This window comes from Astyanax mexicanus, chromosome 24 (assembly GCF_023375975.1).
Source record: "Astyanax mexicanus isolate ESR-SI-001 chromosome 24, AstMex3_surface, whole genome shotgun sequence".
Classification (NCBI taxonomy): domain Eukaryota; kingdom Metazoa; phylum Chordata; class Actinopteri; order Characiformes; family Acestrorhamphidae; genus Astyanax; species Astyanax mexicanus.
In genome coordinates, this window is record NC_064431.1 from 26,998,913 (window position 1) to 27,024,439 (window position 25,527).

Here is a 25,527-nt window from a genome sequence, read left to right on the forward strand (position 1 = left end):
TGCTCTCTTTCTCCCCACATCACTCCAAAGGGTAATGACGATCAGCACAAGGCTGCGTCTGTGAGCTGATGTATCAGAACCAAGTCGCTGCGCTTTCCTCTGAATGCACTGTGTCAGTAGTAGTTTAAAAAAAAAAAAAAAGAGGCAGAGTCTTCACATGTGTCAGAGAAGGCATGTGTTAGTCTTCACCCTCCTGGTGTTGGGGCATCCCTAATAAGTGGGTTGGGTAATTAGCCGTGTAATTTGAGGAGAAAATGGGGAATAAAATAAGTCGTATAGACCTGACGCTCACACTTAATATCCAATTTACTGTAGGTCATGCAATACCAAATTTGTAGGCTTAATGTACATTCTGTCGTATAGTACAAAAAACATTGAAATTAGGTATGAGGCTATATTTTATAAGATATAAGCCCAGACTTTTTGGGCATATAATTACAAAATCCAGGCCTATATTTCAACTTAAAGCTTATTTTTTAAGAATATAGTTCATATTAAAATGTCAAATTTATTTCTTACCTTGTACCCCAAACTTAACTAATGCTGAACTTACATTCTGGCTTTTATTTCGAAATGTTTCAAAGGCTTATACTCTTATAACACTGACAATAAAACAGTAGCTTGGTCCCACCCACTGCACTAGAAAAACAGTGGTTCTAGAGCCACTGAGGCAAAGAAACACTTTTCGATCTTATTTTAATCTGTTGGCATGGGATGGTTTATGAAATAAAAAGGTCAATATCGTCGCTGTCTAATGATTTTTAGTTTACTACATAATTTGAATTTTGAACAAACTGTTCCTTAAACTGTGGCAAGATTTCTTGATTAAAAAAAGACCAATAGAAACTCTTTAAAATGACCTGAAATAAACTCTTTTTACATTGACTTCCATTGAAAGTTTAGAAGGTTTTTTCTATCTCCTGTAAAGTTGCTGTTTTGTTTGCTAAAATGAAATATTAACCACAGGCTATTTTAGTTAACTGGATTAATTTGCTATATAGTTTTCAGTTCTGAAAGGAAAGTGAGTGTGTATTCTACAGATTAGAAATTATACATTTAGGCGTACAATCAATAGCTCCAGTTTCACACAAAGCACATTTGGGGTTGAGCATGAGGTCTTTAACTTTCCTGAAGTATGAAAATATCCCTGATTCTTCTGGGAAATCATGAAGTACGAGGGCAGACATCAGCGTGCATTCAGCCATTCCAGGTTGCGTTTATTTACGATGTAAGATTTCACTGAGTTTTGGCAAAGGCGGAGGGGAAAAAGAGCCAGAACTAAATTATCGCAAAGTTTTAAGAAGGTCAGAAGAAATATCTCAATTTCACTTCATCACATTCTGACACTTCTCCTCCAGAACGGCTGTTGTTTTGGAGATCCTTTCCAACAGCAATGGCAAAGCACCTCAAAAAATGCAACTTCTTTGGACAAAATATCAAAATATTTGTTTGTATTTTTCCATAACTCACGATGAAAGCTGACGAGGTTCGAGGCCTGACCTCCTCAAGTGCTGAAAAATCACAGAGTAGTGATTTTTTTGTCTCAGGACTCCGTGTGCTGGGGGTGTTCCACAAGCCTTAATCCTCTCCAACACTCGTTTTTTATTTTTTTCCAACCCTCCATTTCTCTCCCTCGTTTTTCCCCCTCGATGCCGTTTCCAGATCTCCAAACTCTTACCAGATGTACAGAATTCACAGATGATTCATCCATCAAGCTCACTTTGTAGACACTCTTCTAAAACAAAAGAACTTACATTGGAAGGAGGAGGAGGGGGAGGCAAGGGGGCTCAAATATGCCTTTAAAGAAAGAATGCCGCGTAGATTCTTAGATTCCATCTCAATCCCTTGTTGTTGTTTGACTTAGCAAAACGTGAGCATCTTTATCTGTGTAGGTTTTATGCTAATCCTAACCAAACACACGGGTCATCATGCTTGTGCTTCATTACATGCCTCCTCAACCCCATGCGGTCTCTAATTATTTGTTTGGTTTGAAGAACATTCAAATAAAACACCAAATAAACTTATTAAAATTATCAGAACTCTTGTGCATTTCTTTAACCCTTAAGATCTGCAGGTTTTGGCAGCTATCAGAAATTTAGCAAATATGCCGATTCAGATAATACAGTTTATGATCATTTGATTTGAATTTGATGGTTATAGATTAATATGTTGTCCTTCCAGTCTTTTACTGCAGTATTTAGCACATTTTGGGGCTAAAAAAAAATCTCACATTTTCACTCAGAACAGCAGAATTCCACTAGCTTATTCAGTAATTGCTACAGGCTGGAGCTGCTAAGCTTCATTAGCATACTATTATTTTATGTGAACCCTAAATTTTAGATGGAGACTTACCTCCAGCCTGCAGACAAACAACATTTTAATCCAAACTACAGCTAGACTAAAGTTGTTGAGGGGCACAAGATGTGGAACTGGGTTACTAAAACAATCAGGGTTCCTCAGTCTACCGCTATCTGGCGGCATTTACTAGCGCTAACAGCAGCAGGCCAGCGCTGCTAAACAGGGCTGGTTAGGCACCAGCTAACCGGGGCTAGTGGACAAAATACTGGAAGCCTTCAGCATTTCTAGACTAAAATATCTCCAAACAAACAACTTTTTAACCGAAACTACAGCTAGACTGAAGTGGCTATAGGGCGCAAGATGTAAAACTGTTACTAGAACACTCAGGGTTCCTCAGTGTACTGCTATCGAGTGGCATTTACTAGCGCTAATTGCGGCTGGCTAACCGCCTGCTAACCGGGGCTTGCTAGGCATCTGCTAAACAGGGCTTGCTAAGTGTCTGCTAATCGGGGCTAGTGGACAAAATACTGGAAGCCTTTAGCATTTCTAGACTAAAATATTTTCAAACAAACAACTTTTTAATCAAAACTACAGCTAGACTGAAGCTGTTGTGGGATGCAAGATGTGGAACTGGGTTACCAGAACCGAGGCTGGCTAGGCACCTGCTAACCGAGGCTAGTGGACAAAATACTGGAAGCCCTCAGCATTTCTAGACTAAAACATTTTCAAACAAACAACTTTTTAATCAAAACTACGGCTAGACTAAAGCGGCTATAGGGCACAAGATGTAAAACTGGGTTACCAGAACACTCAGGGTTCCTCAGTGTACTGCTATCAGGCTGCATTTACTAGCGCTAATTGCGGCTGGCTAAGCCTTTGCAAAACGGGGCTGGCTAAGTGCTTGCTAACCGTGGCTGGCTAGGCATCTGCTAACCGAGGCTAGTGGACAAAATACTGGAAGCCTTCAGCATTTCTAGAATAAAATATCTCCAAACAAACAACTTCTTAATTAAAACTACAGCTAGACTGAAGCTGTTGTGGGATGCAAGATGTGGAACTGGGTTACCAGAACCGGTGCTGGCTAAACGCCTGCTAACCGAGGCTAGTGGACAAAATACTGGAAGCCTTCAGCATTTCTAGACTAAAATATCTCCAAACAAACAACTTTTTAATCAAAACTACGGCTAGACTAAAGTGGCTATAGGGCACAAGATGTAAAACTGGGTTACCAGTGTACTGCTATCAGGCTGCATTTACTAGTGCCAACTGCTGGCTAGAAGAAGCAGCCCCAAGTATGCATTCTTGCATATCTTCTTGTTGCTTAATGCACCTTATAATACAATTTATGTATGAAAATATATCAGACAATTAACGTTCATTGATAGTGCGCCTTGTAGTCCAAAAAATACAGTACATAGAACAACTTGATGCAGGAAATTAGAGATGGTCTGTTTTTCAAAACAGGTCAACGAGTCCTTTTAAGGATTGAGTTGTATGGCTAAAAGAATATCTCCATGTGCTAATCTCCATATTCCCCTGCAGGTATGTGCTCCACAGGTACGTACATGCAGTAAGCATGAGTGTGTTGAGGCTGACTTCCAAGTCCACTTAAAAACAAGTGCCCTTGAATGCTCTGGCTCTCCGTACTCAAATCCACTCGAACAGAGAGGCTGTTAATCTAAGTGCCAGGAAGGCCAAGCTAAAACACAGCCAGGCCCTTCTCAAGCTGCTTGTTCTGATAACACAAACACACACACACACACACATATATATATAAAATATACACACACACATATATATATATATATGCATGCTCACACATATACACACACAGCCTCAGGCTACAGCACACACCTGGAACAAACCGGTTTGCGTTCTACAAATTTCTCTGTACAGTTTTTATCTAGAGGCTAGACGTCTGGGTTGCGAGCTACAGCACACTGAATTAAACGAGTCTAAAAACATTTTTTTTTTATTTAATAAATAAATAAAATCAAGATCACACATTAATAAGCATTAAAAACGACCTAAACCAAACTCCGACCTAGTCATTTTTAATACATTACAGTTAACTACTACATGACCTACATACTATTTTTTTTAATACCAGATGCTAACTAATATGTCTAAGATTAATAACTGAACAATAAAAGTCCAGTGGCTCAAAGCCAACAACAATTTAAAACAGCTGCACAAAACCACTGTTTTGTAAACAAGTGATGAAAGCAGATGACACAGCTACGACTCACAAGCTACTGTCCTTGTTTCATTTTCAATAATAGTAAAAAAAAAAAAATCAAATCAAATGAAAATGATAGCTGCTTAAACAGCCAAAACATGTTTGGAATCAGATATAAACAACTTCTTTAGTTTAGAACAAGAGATGCTATGTTAAAGTTGCTAACAAACCACCGATTTAGACTGTAACTGATACTGTATCATCTCAGGAAAACGTGTGCCATAATCTTTATTTGCTTCAATAACTGTAATTAATGCTTATAAACTAAACTGATCTTAAATTTAAGCACAAACTGAACTGTGATCTAAACCAAACTTTGGCCTAGTACTCTTAAAAACACTGATCATCAGTAAATTTTACATTTCATTTGGAAATTAAGGGATCAGAGTCTGGAGGAAGAGTGGAGAGACACACAGTCCAAGCTGCTTGAGGTCTAGTGTGAAGTTCCACAATCAGTGATGGTCTGGAGAGGCATGTCTGTCATCTGCTGGTATTGATCAACTGTGTTTTACCAAGTACAAAACCAGTGCAGTGTAGATGCGGATTTCATTTTCCAGCAGGACTTGGCACACTGCCTATACTGCCAAAACTACCAATTGGTCTTATATAATATTGTAATTTTCTGAGACACTGATTTTTGGGTTTTTTTTTAATAGCTGTAAGCCATAATCATTAACAATAAAATACACAACAATAAATGCTTAAAATAGATCACTCTGTGTGTAATAGATCTATATAATATATAAATGTATATCTAGATGTACATGTGTATAGATTAGTCTCACATTTTGTACTGAATTCCTGAAATAAAGTAACTTTTCAATGATATTCTATTTTTTTACATGCACTACTATATATAGTGTGATGTAAAACCATCCAGTAGCTATAACTTTCTACCATATTACCCACCCTTTCTGATGCCACCAAACACTGCTCCACCAGTTTTGCAACAAATATTTTAATTTTAAATGAATTCGGAGAATAAATACAGGTGGAATTGCTGTGCAATTAAAAGTTTCATTGAATTTAAAAGCTATTCAGATTCAAGTCACAACTGAAAATCTCATTTTAAAGCCCAACATCTACAGTACTACAAAAACAAAAGCCAACTCAAAAGCTCTGCCCATTATTTGGCCTTTAAAAGGTCCATCATAGTGAACTAAGCAAGTGGCACTTGTCAGGGGAACAAGCAATATACTTTGAATACTGAAGCTCAGCTCTTGAGCTTCTTTAGGAGGCCCCGAGTGGTCGAGTGTTCCAAAGGGCTGCCTCTATGATCGAGAAAATGCTGGCTCAAATCCCAGTCATGCAGCTTGCCATCAGCTGCAGGAGCCCTGAGAGAGTATAATTGGCCTTGCTCTCTCTGGGTGGGTAGATGGCGCTTTTTCAGATCATCACTCCTAGGGTGATGTCGATCAGCACAAAGCATCTGTGAGCTGATGTATCAGAACCGAGTCGCTACGCTTTCCTCCACGTGCACTGAGATGCTACATGGCTATGCTGTATTAGCAGCAGTTTGAAAAGAGGCAAAGTCTGACTTCACATGTGTTGCTAGTCTTCACCCTCCTGGCAATGGGTTAATTGCCCTTGTAAATTGGGGAGAAAATGGGATAAAAATGTAAAAATTAAAAGTGCTTATTGACAGGCCTTAGAATCAACAAAATAAGTGTTCTACAGCAAATCAAACTTTAAAAATTAAGCCTTTTTTTACAAAACAGAAATGCAATGAACTTGAACGTGTGTATTTGTGAATATTCCCGATCAGAACTGGTAAAACCAGCCAATAAGAGTAAGCCATGACGTCTTCCTTCACACTTTAATTAGGATTTCTGGAAAGTACTGAAGAGGACCCTAAACCAGTGAGGCCCCCCACGTTCACACACACACACACACACACACACCCAACCTCCTTCCGTTGGGTGACAAAATTCCGCTAGGTTATTTACCAACACCTCTGAAAGGGTGAGGAACACACACACACACACACACCAAATCACAACCCCCTTAGCTCACAAAAAACACACACAGTGTACCACCGGGGATCACAGGTCAGGACCTGTAGGCTGCCTCAGAGGGTGGGGCCGAGGGTCCGAGACTGAAGCCCGATTCTTTCTGGTCAGAAGTGTATGTGAGTCACTCACAGCTCTATTAACATAGCGTTCCTTTATCCCACCAACCCGGGAAGACAAATAGCAAAATAGCCACGTCTCTAACACACACACACAGACACACACAGACACACACAGACACACACAGACACACACAGACACACACAGACCATTCAAAGGGGAGTTTTAATGAACAAATGGAAAAGGATTACAGAAGAGACAGACAAATTAGATGTTTTCATATCTCCTCCTATCTGCGACACTGAGCTACACAGCGTCCTCCACGTAAGCTGAATCAAAACTGATGGTCCAGTGACGTATAAAAAGTATCAAAAACAATAAATCAGACTGATCCACTATAGCAGTAAAAGGTTTGAAACACTTACAGCTCTCTTACAGCTGAGGAGATCCCTTATTTATAATTTTTTTTTTAAACCTGGCTTCTTATCATTGTACAGTGCTTGGGCCCCAAGAATTGGCGCTTATATTGTATATACAAAAATACAGGAATAAAGAAATAAAATGATGATTATATTATGTATATTCAGATAGTAATAGTATTGTCACATAAGCATTACTCATGTACACCTTATCATCTGTCTTTTCTGATAACTAAAAATACATTACAACTAACTAAATTAGGCTACGTTCACATTACAAGCCACATTCCTCAAATCCGACTTTTTGCTCAGATCTGATTTGACTATCTTGACTGTTCACATTCACAAATGTAAGTGAGCTGAATCTCTGTGAAATAATGTGAACAAATCCGTCCCTAAATCTGAAACGCTGGCTCACATGCAAACATTAATATGTTTATAGACGTCGCCTTCTTTACTACCAACAATAAGAACGTCATAGTTGAGAGACGACTCGTAGCTTTATAAAGGGAAATTGATGAGTTAGCAGCTCATTCTTTTGCCGGAATGGAGAAACAGCAAACAGCTGGTCTGAATTCATGCTCAGGTCGAGGAGGAGGGAAAAAAAAGGCCAGGCTGTTTGCTTTTGCTGTTTTTTTTTGCAGCTATAGCTGCACAGCTGCACCAAGAGATACAGTGTGGGTATGAGAGAGAAGCACATAGCGCTAATGCTAATGCGTAGAAGCTAAAAGACGCATGAATTCTGATTTGACATTTCCGTTCACATTCATTTCACATGTCCATAGATTGGATATGTAAAAAAAAAAAAAAAAAAAAAAAAAAAACGGATTTGGCACGTTTACACCGCTATGAAAAAAAATCAGATCTGGGTCACATTTGAGTCACTTCAGCCTGGTAATGTGAACGTAGCCCTATTAACTAAAAAAAAAATGTTTTATTACTAAATAAATAAACTAACAATATAACTTACAATTACAACTAAATCAAGGGACTAACTAAAGTACAAACATGTAAAATGTCTAAATTAATTTACTAGTTATTTTAAACGCATGACGAGTTATTTAAACAGTAAACAGTCAAAAACTACCAAATATACTTAGATTTCAACAAACTGTAAATAGTTACATCATACCAATAATAGTAGATCAGAAGTAAAGGTGTAGAAATAGTGAAGAAAGTAAAAGTATATAAATGAGGCATACTCAAGGTTTTGTAGTAACTCCCAAAATCCCAATTAATCAATCATCCAAAAAACACATTCTAACCCTCCTTCTGTTCTCCCTAACTGACCCCAGCAGTAATCCTCCCTCTTTCCACACATCTTTGTCTTAATTGTGGCTTTGACCCATCTCTCAGAGTTAAGCTAAACTCACAAACACACTCCGGTTAAATCCCACCAACCCTGGCCTGCTTTTCTCCAGCGTGGTCCATCGCAGTCCCCGCGGGTCACTGGGGAGCCATAAACCCCAGGCAGAACAGGAAAGCTATTTAGACAACTGGAAGTTATTAAGGCGTGATTTTTCACACAGAGTGTGTCCACCGGCTGTCCGGTCCTCAGACAGGCTTCTCTCCTTGTGACGGATGTATCGCAGATCCAGACCAATATGACACCTCTTTTCCTCTGGATTTTCATAGAAATGACGGAAGAGTTTGATAATGAACGTGAGAAAACGTAACAGCAGGACACTCAACAATTTATATATCAATTAGTAAGGGTGGGTAAGTAAGGTTTTTTTACTCTTTTTTTCCAAGAATACACTACTGCAACAAAATGAAAATTAAAATATTATTATTATACCCCTAACAGAGATATTAAAAACTACAAAAACTTTCATCAGATTGTAACAGAAGTCAATGATTCTGAATGCCATGATACTAATAATAATGCACTCCATACTAATAATATCTCCATTAGGGATGTCCCGATCCAGCTTTTTGAACTTCCGATCCGATACCGATATTTATTTGCACTTCCGATCCGATACCGATATCGGCCGATACCGATACCAACCTATCCGAGCATGTATTAAAGTTATTAAGCCAACTTACTTTGTTGTCAAACTCTTGTTGAAAAGCGTTTTACTCTTGATAACAAGTAGCCAGCTGAATAAGGTGTGTTTGAATAATACACAATAGTTGGCAAAAACACAGCAAAACTGGAATGGATTATCTAAATGGGTGCGCTGGAAAACCCGGGTGGGGCTTTAAAAAAAAACTGGATCGGGAGTCTGGATCGGCATTTTCTCGTGCCTGCCGATCCGATACCGATATGCATTTTTTGCAAATATCGGCGGCCAATCCGATCCAAATATTGGATCGGGACAAGCCTAATCTCCATAGATCCAGGATTAAAGTAAAATAAATGAGACTGGACAGATATAACCTGTCTCTAGTAGATATATAATAGGAAATGAGAACAGTGAGAATTGTTCTTTTGCTAAAAACAGCAACAACAAAAAAACTATTACCCTGACGTGATAATTAGGGGTGGGTGATGTGGCACGATATTTCAGGATATAATATCATTCACGATATTCAAAAATGTTGGCGATATTATTGCGTAAGATACGATATGACACATCCCTATCAATAAGTCAGATGAAGTAAGTTACAAATTAAGTAAAATACTAAAAAATTTTCATAAGAAATATATTTAATATATTTTTTGCACTGTAAGGTTCACTAAAAATCCTTTAATTTTTTCCAAAAATTATCAGTGCACCTCATAATCCGGTGCACCTTATATATGAATTCTACCAGTCAGGTTGTAAGGAGCAGTAAAGCCACTCAGCTGAAGTGCAGCATTATACAGGAGTTTCAACGAAGTTTCTCCAGCACCAAGGCTGGAGCAGTATTAGCATTAGCCGCTAACCACGATAAGCACTAGCTCTTTTATTGTTCAAAGGGCGAGTATATCAGACTACTATAGTCTCCGTGTTTACCGTGTTAAAACAAGCTATGTGGGACGAACTGCAAGCTGATGGCGCTTACTATTATATGCCTTTTATTCATAAAATACAGTAACAAAATAACTTACTAACAACCTGGAAAACTAAGTGAAAATTTAAGAAACCAATAAACGAACAACTAAACAAACTAATTTACTAAACAAATCTAAAAATAAACAAACAAATTTAATGAACCCATTTGCAAAGAAATGAACTACCTCACCAATTAACTAATTACGTGACCAACAAACTAACGAACCAACAAATCTTAACAAACTTATTAACTAAAACTGATACACTAATCAAACTAAATGAACAGACTAACAACCTTACTAAATATTTGACAAATTAACTAACTAAAATAAAAAAACTAACTGATAAAAAAAAAAAAACTAAACTTACTAACTCACTAACTTTAGTATAAACTAACTAACAAACTATCACAAAAGTGGCACTATTAGTGCTTGAATAGCTTTTAGTGCACCACATTAATGACACTGTGTGTCCACTGTCCAGGTTATACTATTTCATACTTCAAGTTTTAGTTTATCAGCTGAGTCACAGCTGACAGCTGGGTCATATTTGGCAGATTATAAATCATCCATTCAATATATATATTAAAAAAAAGCACTAAGCAACCTAAAACTAAAAACTTACTTTTAAATATTACTCTCTTTAAAAGCTGTGCTAGTGACATGTGTATAAATTAAGCCCTAATGCTGGTCTAATCAGATGCTAATGCAGATACATATGACATTTGATAAGGAAAGCTCAGTTTTAAACTCTTTCTATTTCAGTTCTCTTTGCTAAGAAGTTCTCGAACATTCTTTTTTCACATGAATTCACTCAAGTCGATCCGCAACAAAGTCTTAAGCCTCAGCGACTGGAAATAAACAGAACGGTTTCCTTCATTCCTCCTGCGCTCCGTGTACCAAAACGGCTCTTTCAGGTTTATATGATTCATATTCAGTCATGCCCGACACATGCAAGAACCAAACCTGAGACTTTTCTCATCCTTACAGAACACAAACTCAACAATTGACTATGCAAATCCGTTTCAAAAGGTCACAATGATCTATTGCAAAATTATTATTCATTTTCTTTCTTACGTGTAATGACGTCAATGGTAATAAATGCACTGTTCAATGCAATGCAAATGAAAGGACATCAATGGTTGGATCATTTAACTGTCAAAAACTGCCTTCTATTCAAGTCTAATGTAGCTTTTACTTCAATAAACAACAACAACCCCCTCAGACACTATTTCCTTTTCTATACCTTATTTTTGTTTATTACATTCATTTAAAATGGACTATTTTATGTTGATGAACTGAATCTTTACTGTTTTTTTTGGTGTTAATCAAGATTTCAAGGTTCTCTGTAAACACAATTAAAATGTCAACCAGTAAAAACAATTCAGTTATGTCACAAAAACAACATATTTACAACAAGAAGTATAACAAAGAACTAGTACTTCTTATTTCACCGTCTGAACAGCGGAAAAGCTAGCGCTGCAGTTAGCAGCTAATGCTAATGCTGCTGCACCCAGCCTTAGTTTTAGAGAAAACTCGCCCTTATAACAATATACTTTAGAAATTAAAGGATTTTAAATGTGCCTAATAGTCCAAAAAAATACAGTAAGCCATTTTAATTTGGTGTTTTTCATTTAAATAAGATTCTAAGGTAGTATATGTAAACCTCATAATAGTCTAAAAAGTTATTTCACACTGCTCAACTAAGCCACAAAAAGAGCCCGTTCAAATTCAATGTTTTACATTTTTGGTTCATAGATTTTTGTATTATAGTATTAAAGGAACAGTGACACAATTAGCCAGTTTTAAGGGATTAGAAAATATAATAGAAGAAGTAGACAAGTCTAACTTAAGCTAAAGTTTTTTTTTTAAGCTAAATCTGTATTTGATGTTAATGTAGCACAGACCAATATTTCTTGCAATAAACCCATAGTTTATTAAATTACACACCTGTGTTCCCATTCATCCACTTCAAAAAAAAAAAAAAAGTCCTCCACCCAAACAGACACATTACCAAACAAGATTTCCCAACTAAAGCACGATTTCTAGAGATCTGTTATGACCCAAAACAGGCCCTTGACAAAAAAAAATGGATACAATCACATTTAAAGCATACAAGAACAAGATAAGCCTCTGCTTCAATTAGTTCTGATGCCTCGTTAAAAACTGGTTCCCGATAACCATCTTACTAATCTACTAACAGTGAACTTGCTCTTTAGCGTCCTATCTACCGACAAAGGAGGGCCATCTTCAGCAGTGTGGAAACCGGCCGTCGAGGTGTTTGTCAGATAATACAAAGCCGTAAAGATAATACCAAGCTCTGAAAACAAATATAAAAAAAAAAAAAAAAAAAAAAAAAAAAAAAAAAAGTCTGACTGCGACTGTTAAAATCTTTGTTGGCAAAAAAGCAACACGAAAGCAGATAAGAGCAAGGTGAGCAAATCTAGACCGCAGAACATGTGATCTTTAAAATAACACAACACATATTTGCCGCAACATGAAGGTGAAGAAACGGCCATAAAACTTTCCATAAAATGTACAAAATAAAAGAAGAGCTGTTTAAACTTTTACTCTTTTAAAAACACTGAAGAAGGCGGCCTGCGTTCAGAGAGGTTTTTTATTGAGCTGAATTTAGGTTATCTTCATCTCAAAAGAGGAAAAACCACACCGTAAGATCTCCAAACAAATCTCTGAGGCCTCAGACGGGCTGCCTGTCAGCCGAGTGTGACATTGCCACCACCGACAAAGCCTCAAACCCACCACTTTCCCTCTCTTTACTCATCTAAATCTCAGCAGAACTGGAGCAATCACTCAGCAAACAGTCATTTATTTCTTACATTAAAAGCACATAAAGAGGTTCTCAGAAGCGAGTGCTAAACGCAGGCTGCGCTGTAACGTCAGCAGTGCTGCTTCACTGAAGTACACAAGGCGAAAAGTATTGCGAGAATGCACAGAAAGTTCACACAATGACTTTGAACTTGGCAAAGTAAAGGTGAACTGTAGATATAAAAACATACAACTGTACATTCATTACAGGGCAGCACAATATATCATTTTGTCAGCGCTGTTATCACAATGTGCATGTGTGAAATATCACATCGCAGGATGAACATTGTCTTGTGGAATGTATCAATGTTGTTTGATACAAAAAATAATCATTCTAATCATTATCTGACATTTCTCTGTAACATTTCTAGCAAGGACACTTTAGGATATTGGATACACACTGGATTTATTACATAGACACGTATGTTTGTATGTATGTACAGCTCTGGAAAAAAAATAAGAGACCACTTAAAAATGATGAGTTTCTTTGATTTTACCAAATTGAAAACCTCTGGAATATAATCAAGAGAAAGATGGATGATCACAAGCCATCAAACCAAGCTGAACTGTGTGAATTTTTGCACCAGGAGTGAGTGGCATAAAGTTATTCAAAAGCAGTGTGTAAGACTGGTGGAGGAGAAACCAGGGTTATTCCACCAAATATTGATTTCTGAACTCTTTTCAACTTTAGAATATGAACTTTACTTTAGACTTTAGATTAGATAGAGATGAATAGATTACATACTATAGTCAAACTAACTTATTTTTTATATATTTTAGACAGACAAAGAGGTAGATAAGAATTCCTTGCATGTGGTCCACAAGAATACAATCAATCAATCATTCAGTATAAAGAAAGAAAGTGTTCCTATTTTATGTAATAAATATAAGATATAGATTAGATAGACAGTCAGATAGAACTGTGTGCCTATACGCTTTCAGCTGGCCTTCCACCACTGTTCACTTATTAGGAGACCCGTCTCTCAACACCAATACCAATCCAGTTCATGACTTTGATACTGAAATAAAAACCAGGGCCTAATAATAGTTGGTAAAACTCGTGACAATAGTCCAGGCTGTGTGTGGAGGGGGCAGAGCAAACTTTCAGCCAAAATAAAACCAAACTTTGAAACCCTTCATCACTAACTAGTTTTTAAAGAGACATACAAATAAGTTGGGGTTAATTAACCCATGTGTGTCCTAACTGACTGGACCACTAGATGTATAAATGCATATATAACATGTTTATGGAATTAAGTGATGAAATGTTGAACAATGAAGGTTATAACCTGTAAAAACAACCAAAACGTTTCTTGATAAGTCCTGTTAGCTAACCTAAGTCACTTTTCAGTCACATTTCTTTCTTGTCTTTTGCTGTGGAAAAAAAAATGTATTCTAGGCTGAACATAAAGAACATAATACAAATCTTGACAGCCAAATCACTTTTCAGTCACATTTTTAGATTTATTTCTTTCCTTTGTTGTTGTGTCAAATATTCAGCAATCTTGAGTTACCACAAAACTAGGTTTATTGCTTACTTTTAATACTTTAAAGCCACTTTTTAGTCACATTTCTCTAAATGTCTTGCTTTTCTTCTGCTGTGGTAAGCAATCAGTTATTTTAAGAAACCACAAAACTCACTTTATTAATACATTTTGATGGCTAGGTAACTTTTCAGTCACATTTCTTTCTTTCTTTTCTGTTGCAGTAATAAAAAATTCAGTATTCTAGACTAAACACAATACTCGAGTTTCTTGATAAATCCTGATAGTTAACCTAAAGGCACTTTTCAGCCACATTTCTTCATCTTATGTTTTTTTTGTGGTAAAATGTGTGGTTTAATATTATTGAGAGACTACAAAACTCAACAGCTGTGTCACATTTTAGGCAAACTTCCTCAGAATTATTTTTGTTTTTTGATTGTGTGTGTTGTTGTGATTGTGTGTGATGGTAAAATTTCAGTACAATTGAGTGACATGAATAGACTCTATTGATAAATCTTGATGGGCTAGTTGAGTTAACTAGTTTAAGTCACTGTTTTAAGCCACATTTCTATAATAGACTCAACACAATACTCAAGTTTCTTGATAAATCCTGAAAGCTAACCTAAAAGGCCCTTTACAGCCACATTTCTTTAGACTTCCTTCTTTTCTGTTTCTGTGGTAAGTATTCAGTAATATTGAGTTCCCACAAAACTCAAGTCACTTTTGTATGTTTTTGTGGTAAAATGTGTGGTTTAATATTATTGAGAGACTCAACAGATGTCACTTTTTAGCCAAATTTCCTCAGAATTGTTTATGTTTTTCTGTTTGTGTGTGTTGTTATGGTAAAAATTCAGTAACTTACAATTGAGTGACATGAATACACTCAAGTCTATTGATGAATCTTGATGGGCTAGTTAAGTTAACTAGTTTAAGTCATTGTTTTTAGCCACATTTCTTCAGATTTGTGTTCTCAGACCAGCTCACAGAACAGGCTAATTCAGTTTGTAGTTAATAGGAGCAATTTTGAACAGGTTCAGCTTAAGGAGACAGAGAAATAAAGCTTTAAAAGACAGAGAAAGAGTGAAAGGAGTGATAAAGCAGCACTTCAGTTTGGGTCTGGTGAATGACTGGCTGATTGACTGGCAGGCGGTCTGACTTACAGAGTCTCGGTGTGCTCCGGCAGGTCCGCGGGGATGTGGGTCAGTTTGAGGCCGCTGCAGTCCGTCTTAGATCCAGCACAAGTGCAGTTAGACGCACAAGTCTCTTCTGAACTCAATCCGCCGCTGATTAAAAGCTCCAGGCACAGAAACAAGCCCAGAACACAGCGGAACAGCGGTCCGGTTTGACCCAGAGACGCCGCCATTTTGTAAGCAGCGGCTGGTTCCCACTGTGCAAATCACAGATTTTCAACAGAGTTTAGCCTCGTTTCCTTCGCTTTAACAGTCAGTTTGAGCTATTATTAGCTCTCATTAGGTCGTGTGGTTTCCAAAAAGCATGACTAAATCCTCTGGAGTCATATAGCTTAGCTGGAAAGTGCTGGTTTTAACGTTACAACTCAACAACAAGTCCGAGTTCAACTGAAGTTTGGAGTAACGTAACGTTAAGTTCAGTGTGTTAACGTGAGCTGTAAGTTACATTTAAACAGTAACTTACAACGCTGGTCAAGATTAACGTTAATAACACCGAATTAAAAAGGGTAAAGAAGTGAGAATTAATGACAGTTTTAGCTTCAGTTGAAGAAAAAACGTTGGTTTACGGCTAGAAGTGCAGTGTCTGTCTGAAATTTTAAACGTGTAAACCGTTAAAATCGCATTCAATTCGGTGTCAGTGTAAAATTCGCTTTCGCTAATAACTAACGCAGCGTTGGGTTAATTTAACCTAGCGTTAGCTAACTGGCTAAATTAGTACAAATCCACAAAAAAACTCTTTTTGGTGAACTGTAAAGAGCTTTAAAACACTTTTGCTGTCCAGATATGCAAGACACTTTTTTGTCAAGTTTAAAGTCTTGAAGGGGTCTTCTGGGGGTATCCGAATCAATATACAATGTAAAACGGTTCTTTAAAAAACAATCCGCAAAACACACTGTTAAAAGGGTAAAGAGTTTTAGCTAACCTAACTAACTATCTAAAAAGCTTTAAAAAAAAATCTAATTCACCTAGATTAGCTATCTAAATTGTAAGTTGTTGTTTATGGGCACTAGTCGAGTTTAATTATTCGAATTCAAATGGTATAGACAGTGTAAACGGTTAAAATCGGTTTTCTAGGTAGGTTAGCTAAATTGTCCACTTTTTAAAACTGATTCGACTGAAAGGATAATAGGAATCCACAAAATAAGAGCTTTAAAACACTTTTGCTTTCCAGATAAGCAAGACACGCTTAAGTTTAAGGTCTTGATTCGTGAATTAGAAAAGAGTGTAAACGGTTAAAATTGGCTAGTAAGCGGAATTTCCACTTTAAAACTGATTTAAGTTAGCTACAAACTGTATTTCGTATTTAGCTAATACGAATCCACAAAAACACACTTCTCGGTAGCTACAGTGTGAAAGAAATCCTGGTCACGCTCCAGATAACGATATCTCCAATAATACACGGGGTCTCTGGGTGAAGAAGGTCCAAGCTAACTTTCCCTAGCCCGAAGAAAGCGCTGCTGGCCGGCGGGTCTCGGTGTGAACTTCGCGGGCGCTGTGGATCCGCTGCAGCGGCTCGCTGGGTTTCTGGTGAACTAGCCCCGGTTTCGCTTCGCTGTCGCTCCGATACAGTCCAAACTTTCTCCGCGCTCCAACCAACCAACCAAGCTCTAAATCTCCTTATCAGACGGTGAGACAGATCCGGATCCGATAGTTTAACAGTCCTCCTCTCACTCCTGATCTGATCGCGGCGGCGGATCGCTCTTTTTTTCTCCCCATCTGTCTTTACTTTCTCCTTCTTTTCGGATCATCCAGTCGTCCCACGTTGGAAGTGGTGGTGACCCGAAGCTCCGCCCCGTGCGGCTCCCATTGGGCAGACCGCAGCAAACACCGGATCTGATTGGCTACCGCAGAATTCGAGTTGCCGCTGAATGACTGTCAATCAAGGCGCACCGTCCCTCCCACCGAGACTCCGCCCCCCTTCGCCACTCAGGGTGTGAAACCGCACCGCCTACTCTCAGCGTGGAGCTCAGAGAAAGAGAGAGAGAGAGAAAGAGAGGTAAAGCAGATGAAGGAGGAATAAAACTGCTGGCAAGACGATATAAAGAGTGTTTAGTAGAATGTTCCTCTTTAATTTATCTGTGGATGTCTTATTACAACTTTTATGAACAATATATAACATATGTATAAATGCAGACATTCATTATACACAAAGGTGTAAAGTAACTAATTACATTTACTCACATTACTGTAATTGAGTAGATTTTATGAGTAATTTGTCTTTTTTAAAATATTTTATAAAGTAGGTAATTTTAGGTAAAAGTACATTTTGACACAAGTAATTTACTTTGCTACATTGAAAAATTCCCCATTACTGAGTAAAAAAGGAAATGCTGGAGGAAAAAAAAAACAAATTGTCTGAATAAAAAAAAAAAAGTTTTGTTCTCCATGGCAGCGCAGCTAAACTTTCCCAGCAGTGTTTATTACGGTTAGCAGGAGACACGCTGTGTGAATCAGCTGTGTAGCCTGGGGTCTGTGTGCGCGGCTCAGGGGAACCGGTGTTCTGTCAAGTTATGCTACCCATCGATATGTGCTTCTTTACGGCACTGCGCATGCACCGACCAACCTTTTTTTTGTACGTTTTCATGTTTTTCATAATAATTCCTTACGTGTTTATTAGTAACATCTGCTTGGATGTTAAAATAACATGTAAACAGCAGTTAAAGCATAGCAATGGCAAGTTAAATAAAAATTTTTAATTTAATATTTATTTAGTTTATGATTTGTTGTATTTTTTACATCAAATAAATATAAGTAGCTATGTAACTTTTACTTAAAGTACAGTTTAAATTGAGTACTTTTTTACCTTTACTTGAGTAGATTTTTACATGGGTACATTTACTTTTACTTGAGAAGAATTTTAGCAAAGTAAAGGTATTTTTACTTAATTACAATTTTTCAGTACTTTTTCCACCTCTGATTATACATAGGATTATTGTATATACTTCAAAGTAAACCAACAAAAATGTGTGTTTTATGTAAAATTGTAGTTTTCCAGATGTTATTTAAAAAGTTAGGCGTACCTATCAAACGTATGGTTACAACTTAAATTCAGTTTTTTTCGTTATTTTATCAATCAATTAACCTTTATTTTTAGTCGGTATTAGATTGAGACCCTCACTTACAATGCAGCCAAGCTTTTACAGTTTAAAAAGGATTAAAACAACTTTAATATAAAAAAGAAATAATAATAAGGAAAAAAATAAAAGAAATACAAATTGTAAATAAACATTCAATATATATAATTATATTTAATTATTAATCATTTAATAATTTCTCTGATTTTGCTATTTATAGGCATATGTTTGAGTAACATGAACATTGTTGTTTTATTCTAGAAACTACAGACAACATTTCTCCCAAATTCCAAATAAAAATATTGTCATTTAGAGCTTTTGTTAGCAGAAAATTAAAATTGGCTGAAATAACAACAACAAAAAAAAGATGCAGAGCTTTCAAACCTCAAATAATAAAAGTTATTATTCATAAAATTTTAAAAGTTCAGAAATCAATATTTGGTGTAATAATCCTGGTTTTTAATCACAGTTTTCATGCATCTTGGCATCATGTTCTCCTCCACCAGACTTGCACACTGCTTTTGGATAACTTTATGCCACTCCAATTTGATAAAATCAAAGAAACTCATCATTATTAAGTGGTCTCTTATTTTTTTCCTAGAGCTGTACATAGGATTGTTGCATATACTACAATGTAAACCAACAAAAAAGTGTGTTTTATGTAAAATTGTAGTTTTACAAACATTAGACAACATTAGACATTAGACAAACATTTAGAAAGTTAGATGTACCTATCAAACGTTTGGACACTTAATTTAATTGTAATTATTTTTTGTATTATTTTACAATGTTCAATTTTCAAACTATACAGAAAAGCAAATACTACTCAACTAAGTAAAGATAAAATAAAAGTCAGTCGATCAAAAAATAATCATGAATTTTGAAAGTATTCTCAAGTAAAAACCCATCAATAATGTTATGATGAAACTGGCTCTCATTAGGCTCTTGTTGAGTTAAAATGAGTTGAGTTGAATAAATAAGTGAAATAAGGATTAAATTAAAGTCCTCACTGTTTCGGGGCTGCTCTGTGCAGACCCGAGATCTCCTGGTTGTAATTACTGTGGATAAACAGACGGTTGACAGGAAATAAGTACACAGATGCTGGAAAACAATCAGAGGCCGGTGGAATCTGCAGCCGAGCGTTTTTACCCTCTTTAACTCAAACGGCATTCGGTTCAGGTATTTTGGCCTTCTATTTCAGGAGCTCTGCTGACATGTCTTGTCCTATGATTTATCTGCCCGTGGGCCAGCTGTAAATAATTTGCTTTACAAATAACTTGTGAGTGACGTGGGGGTCAAAGCTGTAGTTTAAAATTAGGATCAATAGAGGCTGCTGCCCCATAAAGCTGTGGAGGTCAGTGGGTGACTAGGTGTAGGGTGAGCACTGAAGAGACCACAGGAGACAGTGTGGGCTTAGGTCGGGCAGGAAACCTTCAGCTGATGTAGTCTACTGTGATGAGGAGCAGCATCAAAACAAGCAAACTGTAGAGATTTGATTTTTATGGCTGGTTTGTTATTTGCAGTTTAGAGACATTGATGTACAGGTGCATCTTAAAAAATTATAATATCATTGAAAAGTTACTTTATTTTAGTAATGTAGAACCCAAAACTCAGTATCTCAGAAAATTAGAATATCATATAAGACCAATTGGTACTTTTGGCAGTGTGGGCAGTGTGCCAAGTCCTGCTGGAAAATGAAATCCTCATCTCCATAAAAGTTGTCAGCAGAGGGAAGTATGAAGTGCTGTAAGATTTTCCAGGAAAACAAAACTGCACTGACTTTAGACTTGATAATAAAACACATGTGGATCAACACCAGCAGATGACAGACATCACTCTCCAAATCATCACTGATCATCATTAAATTTTACATTTCATTTGGAAATCAAGGGAGCAGAGTCTGGAGGACGAGTGGAGAGACACACAGTCCAAACTGCTCGAGGTCTAGTGTGAAGTTTCTACAATCAGAATAGTATATAAAATAGGATAATATAGGATAGTGAATAGTATTATTATGGGGAGTATAGTAAGTATATGTAATATAGGAGAGTATGGGGTCAGACAGGTAGTCAAGGGTACATAAGGAGTATAGGGGAGTATAGGGTAACAAAGGTTAATATAGAATACAACAGGTAGTCTAGAGTACATATACATAGGGTAGTGTAGGGCAGTATATGAAAGTATAGAGTTATATAGGGGTAGTACATGTAGTCTAGGGTACAGAAGCAGTATAGTAAGTATCAGGTATGTATAGGCAGTATAATGTTATATAGGTAGTCATGTATACATGGGAATATAGGGTTGTATGGGCTAGTATAAGGAAACTATATATTAACACACGGTACTATAGGGAGTAAATGGATTAGAGGGCAGTATATGGGAGTATAGAGCAGGACATGGAGTGTTGGGTAGTATAGGGAAGTATAGGACAGTATAGTTTTGTAATGCTTAGTGATATACAATAGTTTATGGCAGTATCGAGGATTAGTGGGTAGTATAGGGTGGTATAGGGCAGTAACAGGTAGTGTATGACAGTATAAGGTAATATAGACAGTATAGAGTAGAGCTAACTGCAAAATGAGCAATATTTACAATATTCTATACTACCTTAGACCCTATCTATACTATCCTACACTACCCTATACTACCTTATACTAATCCTTACACTACCCTGTAATCCTGATGCTACCATATGCTCCATATGCTACCCTATATTTCCTATGCTACACCATAATCTATACACCATTAATCACCTTTTTATGTATGCATGAAAGTATGTACATATATAATGTAAACAGAGATATATCAAAGGAAGAATGTTGTTGTACTGTACAGGTATACAGGTATAATGGTGAAGGTGTATTCTCCCACTCACACACCCTCATGAGGACCCTCAGACACCTACAGTAACGCATGGTCTGGCCGTCCCAGAGAACACATGGGCTCCAGGTTGAGCTGTGAGTGAGTAATGGGAGAATCATGTGTGATCATGCTCGTCAGGCACTAATCAAAGCAGTGTATGATTGATTAGCTTTATTTTCTCCCTCTCTCTCTCTCTCTCTCTCTGTTTCTCTTTTATTCCTCTTTCTCTTTCTTTGTACTTGTGTGTGTATATGTGTAAATTGTGTGTGTGTGTGTGTGTGTGTTTATGTGCTTGAACGTTTCCAGCCCTGCTGGTGTACTGGAAACGAAGAAGATGAAAGACTCTTTCGCATGCTGTTGGAGAGAAGGTGCAAAGCGTAACGACATTAGATTTACTGCCGAGGGAGAGAGAGAGAGAGAGAGAGAGAGAGAGAAGGAAGGAAGGAAAAAAGAGAGAAAGTGAGAAATAGAAGAGAATGAAAAAAGACAAAGTGCACGAGAAAGAAAGGAAAATGGAAAAGAACAGAGAAAAAAGAGAGAAACAGATATGAACAAGAGAGACAGAAAGTAAAAAGAGAAAGTGATTACAAGAGAGAGACTAAAGTGGGAAGACAGAAAAAGGTATGTCAAATATATAGAGAAAAAATAGATCAGGTAGATGAACAAGAGAGAGGGACAAAGAGAAAGTGAGTGTGAAAGTAGTAGATAGAAAAAGTGAGAGAGGGAGAACACAAGGCAGAAAAAGGAAAGGGCCAGAAAGAAAGTGATAGAGAGAGAGAGAGAGAGTGGGAAAAAGATAGAAAGTTAGAGTGAAGAGAGAAAATGGATAAATACAAAGGAGCGAGAAAAAAAGCACAAGAAATAGAAAGAAAATGGAAAAGAACAGAGATAAAAGACAGAAAAAGAAAAATGACAGAGAAAGAAGTGGGAGAAGTAAAAAGAAAGAAACATTTATATAAGCAGATATGAACAAAAAATGAAAGAAAGAAAAAAGAGAAGGGGATTACAAGAGAAAGTAAAGAGGGAAGACAGAAAAAAGTATTTCAAATATAGAGAAAAAAAGAGATCAGGTAAATGAACAAGAGAAAGGGACGAAGAAAAAGTCAGTGCGAGAGAGACACTACAAGTGGTAGATAGAAAAAAGTGAGAGAGGGAGAACACGAGACAGATAAAGAAAAGGGCGAGAGAGAAAATGATAGAGAGAGAAAGAGAAAAAAAGACAAAAAACTAAGTGACAAATAGTAGAGAATAAGAAAAAAAGAGAGAGAAAGAAGCAAAATACGAAACAAAAGCATAAGAAAGAGAAGGAAAATGGAAAAAGAAAGGTAAGGAGAAAGAAAAAAAATAAAATAAAGAGATATGAACAAGAGAGAAAGAAAGGGAAAAGCGAAAGTGATTACAAGAGAGAGACTAAAGAGGGAAAAGTATGTCAAATATAGAAAGAAGAAAGAGGTAAATGAACGAGAGAGGGGGATGAAGAGAAAGAGATTGCGAAAGAGAGAGAAAAGTCGAAAGAGAGCGAGAGAAAAAGTGATAGAGAGAGATAGAGGCCTCTGACCAGCTCATTCCAGATTTGTGGGAGATGGATTGTGAATGTGTGTGTGTGTGTGTGTGTGTGTGTGTGTGTGTGTGTGTGTGTGCGTGTGTGTGTGCGCGTGTGTGTGAGCGTCATGCTCGTCTTGCCGAAATCTTCAAAGATAACGAGCCCATCTGCTGCAGTTATTCAGCAGTAATAAAAGGGCGAGGCGTGAAAGAGGGCTCGGGCTGGATGGTCAGCGGCTGGGCAGCAGTGTGGAAATGTCTGGACTAATGGGAAGCAGAGCCGTTTCCAGTTCTGATCCAATAACCAGAGCGCAGCTAAACAGCAGAGATAGGCCACAGACACACTGACATGTGCACAGCCGTCCTGAACCATGCAGAGCCTTGATCCTCGGTGCTGAGAAGGCCTCGTGAACTCTAGGCTTATTATACCGTCCCTGAGGTCCACTTAGTACATGTTGGTCCCACTTTATGCACCAAAACAGTCGTAATTCATTCTTTTATTAGCATTTACAATATGCATTTTCCATGTATACCAAACTAGAGAAGCACACTTTTTTGGTTTTGACTGATCAGTTGCATCTGGAGTCTTTTTGGTGATTGTTTTTGCCCAACTATTCCTTTAAAGATTCAGCATTGTCATTTAAAATTTTAGAAGATTCAGAAGATTCAAGACCACCAGTTTAAACAATTAAAAAAATTAAACAGTCGTATCATCTGTACGTGCCTCCAATGTGTATGGGAATATGATGTACCATTTCATTAGTTGCATTTGTATTGCTTGGCATGCAGTGTATACTATATATTTAACACCCCATACTCCCTATACACTATCTTACACTCCCCTATACTACCCAATACTCCCTCTTCTACCTTATATGTTCTATAATGCCCTATAATACCTATATGTCATACTCCTTATAAACTCTATACTGTCATATGCCAGCCTATACTACCCTATACTCCATACAACCCTATACTATCCTTTAATCTATGCACAGCCATATTTAGGCTATACTACCCTATAGTTTCTATACTCCTCTAGACTCCCTATAACTCCTATACTACCATATCTTATCTATACTACTCTATATACCCTATATCTCCTATACTGTCATATCTTACCCTATGGTACTCTATACGCCCTATAACTCCTATACTGCCATATCTTACCCTATACTAGTCTATATGCCCTATAACTCCTATACTGCCATGTCTTACCCTATACTACTCTATACGCCCTATAACTCCTATACTGCCATATCTTACCCTATACTACTCTATACACCCTATAACTCCTATACTGCCATATCTTACCCTATACTACTCTATACACCCTATAACTCCTATACTGCCATACCTTACCCTATACTACTCTATACACCCTATAACTCCTATACTGCCATATCTTACCCTATACTACTCTATACGCCTTATAACTCCTATACTGCCATACTTTACCCTATACTATTCTATACGCCCTATAACTCCTATACTGCCATATCTTACCCTATATTACTCTATACGCCCTATAACTCCTATACTGCCATACCTTACCTTAAACTACTCTATATGCCCTATAACTCCTATACTGCCATATCTTACCCTATACTACTCTATATGCCCTATAACTCCTATACTGCCATACCTTACCCTATACTACTCTATATGCCCTATAACTCCTATACTGCCATACCTTACCTTAAACTACTCTATAATCCCTCTACTCCTCTACAATCCATATACTGCCAATTACTTGCATATACTTGTCAATACTCCTCTATTCTACTCTATAATCTTTATACAAACCTATGCTCCCTCTACAGCTCTATACTTCTGAAATGTCAAACCCAAAACTCACCAATATATTGCGCTATAATCTCATGGAACTGCAAACAGCTGTAAAGATAAGTCTGCTGAAAGCAGGCAGAGTTAAATCTCTACATTTTACTTGTTTCAATGCTGTTCCTAATCAATTCATCATTCAAGTTGCTGCTGACCCCATGGACTTTTCAATGAAAGAGTTACGTTACACAAGGAACACTGTATTTCCTGTTAAGCATGGTGGTGGTAGCATCAGTTAATCTAAACATAGTAGATTAAAAGAAGAATATTGAAAGAGGAAGACTTCTACATTCAACTAAATGGTTAAAACTGAGAACCAATTGGATGTTTTAACAAGACCATGACCGTACAAAGTTGCTTCACGCAATGCTTCAGTGAGACAAGTGAGGCCTTCTGACATTGAATCCAGTGTTTGAACAGGTGATGTCAGGTTCACGGCCCTCGCTTTTGGAAGAGGCTTGAATCGCAGCATTGCTACAATGCCTCATGAGCGTTTGTCCTTCACAATGCAACCGTCTGTTTTACCATCAGGAATTCCAACAGCCATCCAGGATGAGTTTTAGGTGACTAAGGCCTGACTCAAGCAGCCTTTCTGCACAAACCCCTCCACAGGTGTCCAAACAAGCGGGCCACGGGCCTTTATTGTGAGCGTGCACCAACATTTACATTTCTCCTCATTGTTTGTTTAATAAAGGGAACGAT

At 37.3% G+C, this 25,527-nt stretch overlaps 2 protein-coding genes across 4 annotated transcripts in view; one reads left to right on the forward strand and one right to left on the reverse strand.

The window, feature by feature from the left end:
- The window catches only part of lrig1 (leucine-rich repeats and immunoglobulin-like domains 1), a 72,040-nt gene extending 54,567 nt beyond the window's left edge, over nt 1–17,473 (reverse strand). Inside the window, exon 1 of the mRNA XM_022682371.2 lies at nt 15,476–17,473. Within this exon, the coding sequence (XP_022538092.2) occupies nt 15,476–15,678 (203 nt within the window). The 5' untranslated portion in view covers nt 15,679–17,473. The remainder of the gene's footprint in view (nt 1–15,475) is intronic.
- LOC103029679 (solute carrier family 2, facilitated glucose transporter member 9-like) overlaps nt 1–25,527 on the forward strand; it is a 1,095,244-nt gene that overhangs the window by 761,827 nt on the left and 307,890 nt on the right. The window contains exon 13 of one of the 3 annotated variants that reach the window (XR_007429266.1): nt 5,986–5,997. The exons of the other annotated variants lie outside the window; for them this stretch is intronic. The gene's annotated coding sequence lies outside the window, so the exon portion shown is untranslated. Of the gene's footprint in view, nt 1–5,985; nt 5,998–25,527 lie in introns of those variants that run through there. 3 annotated transcript variants of the gene reach the window in all.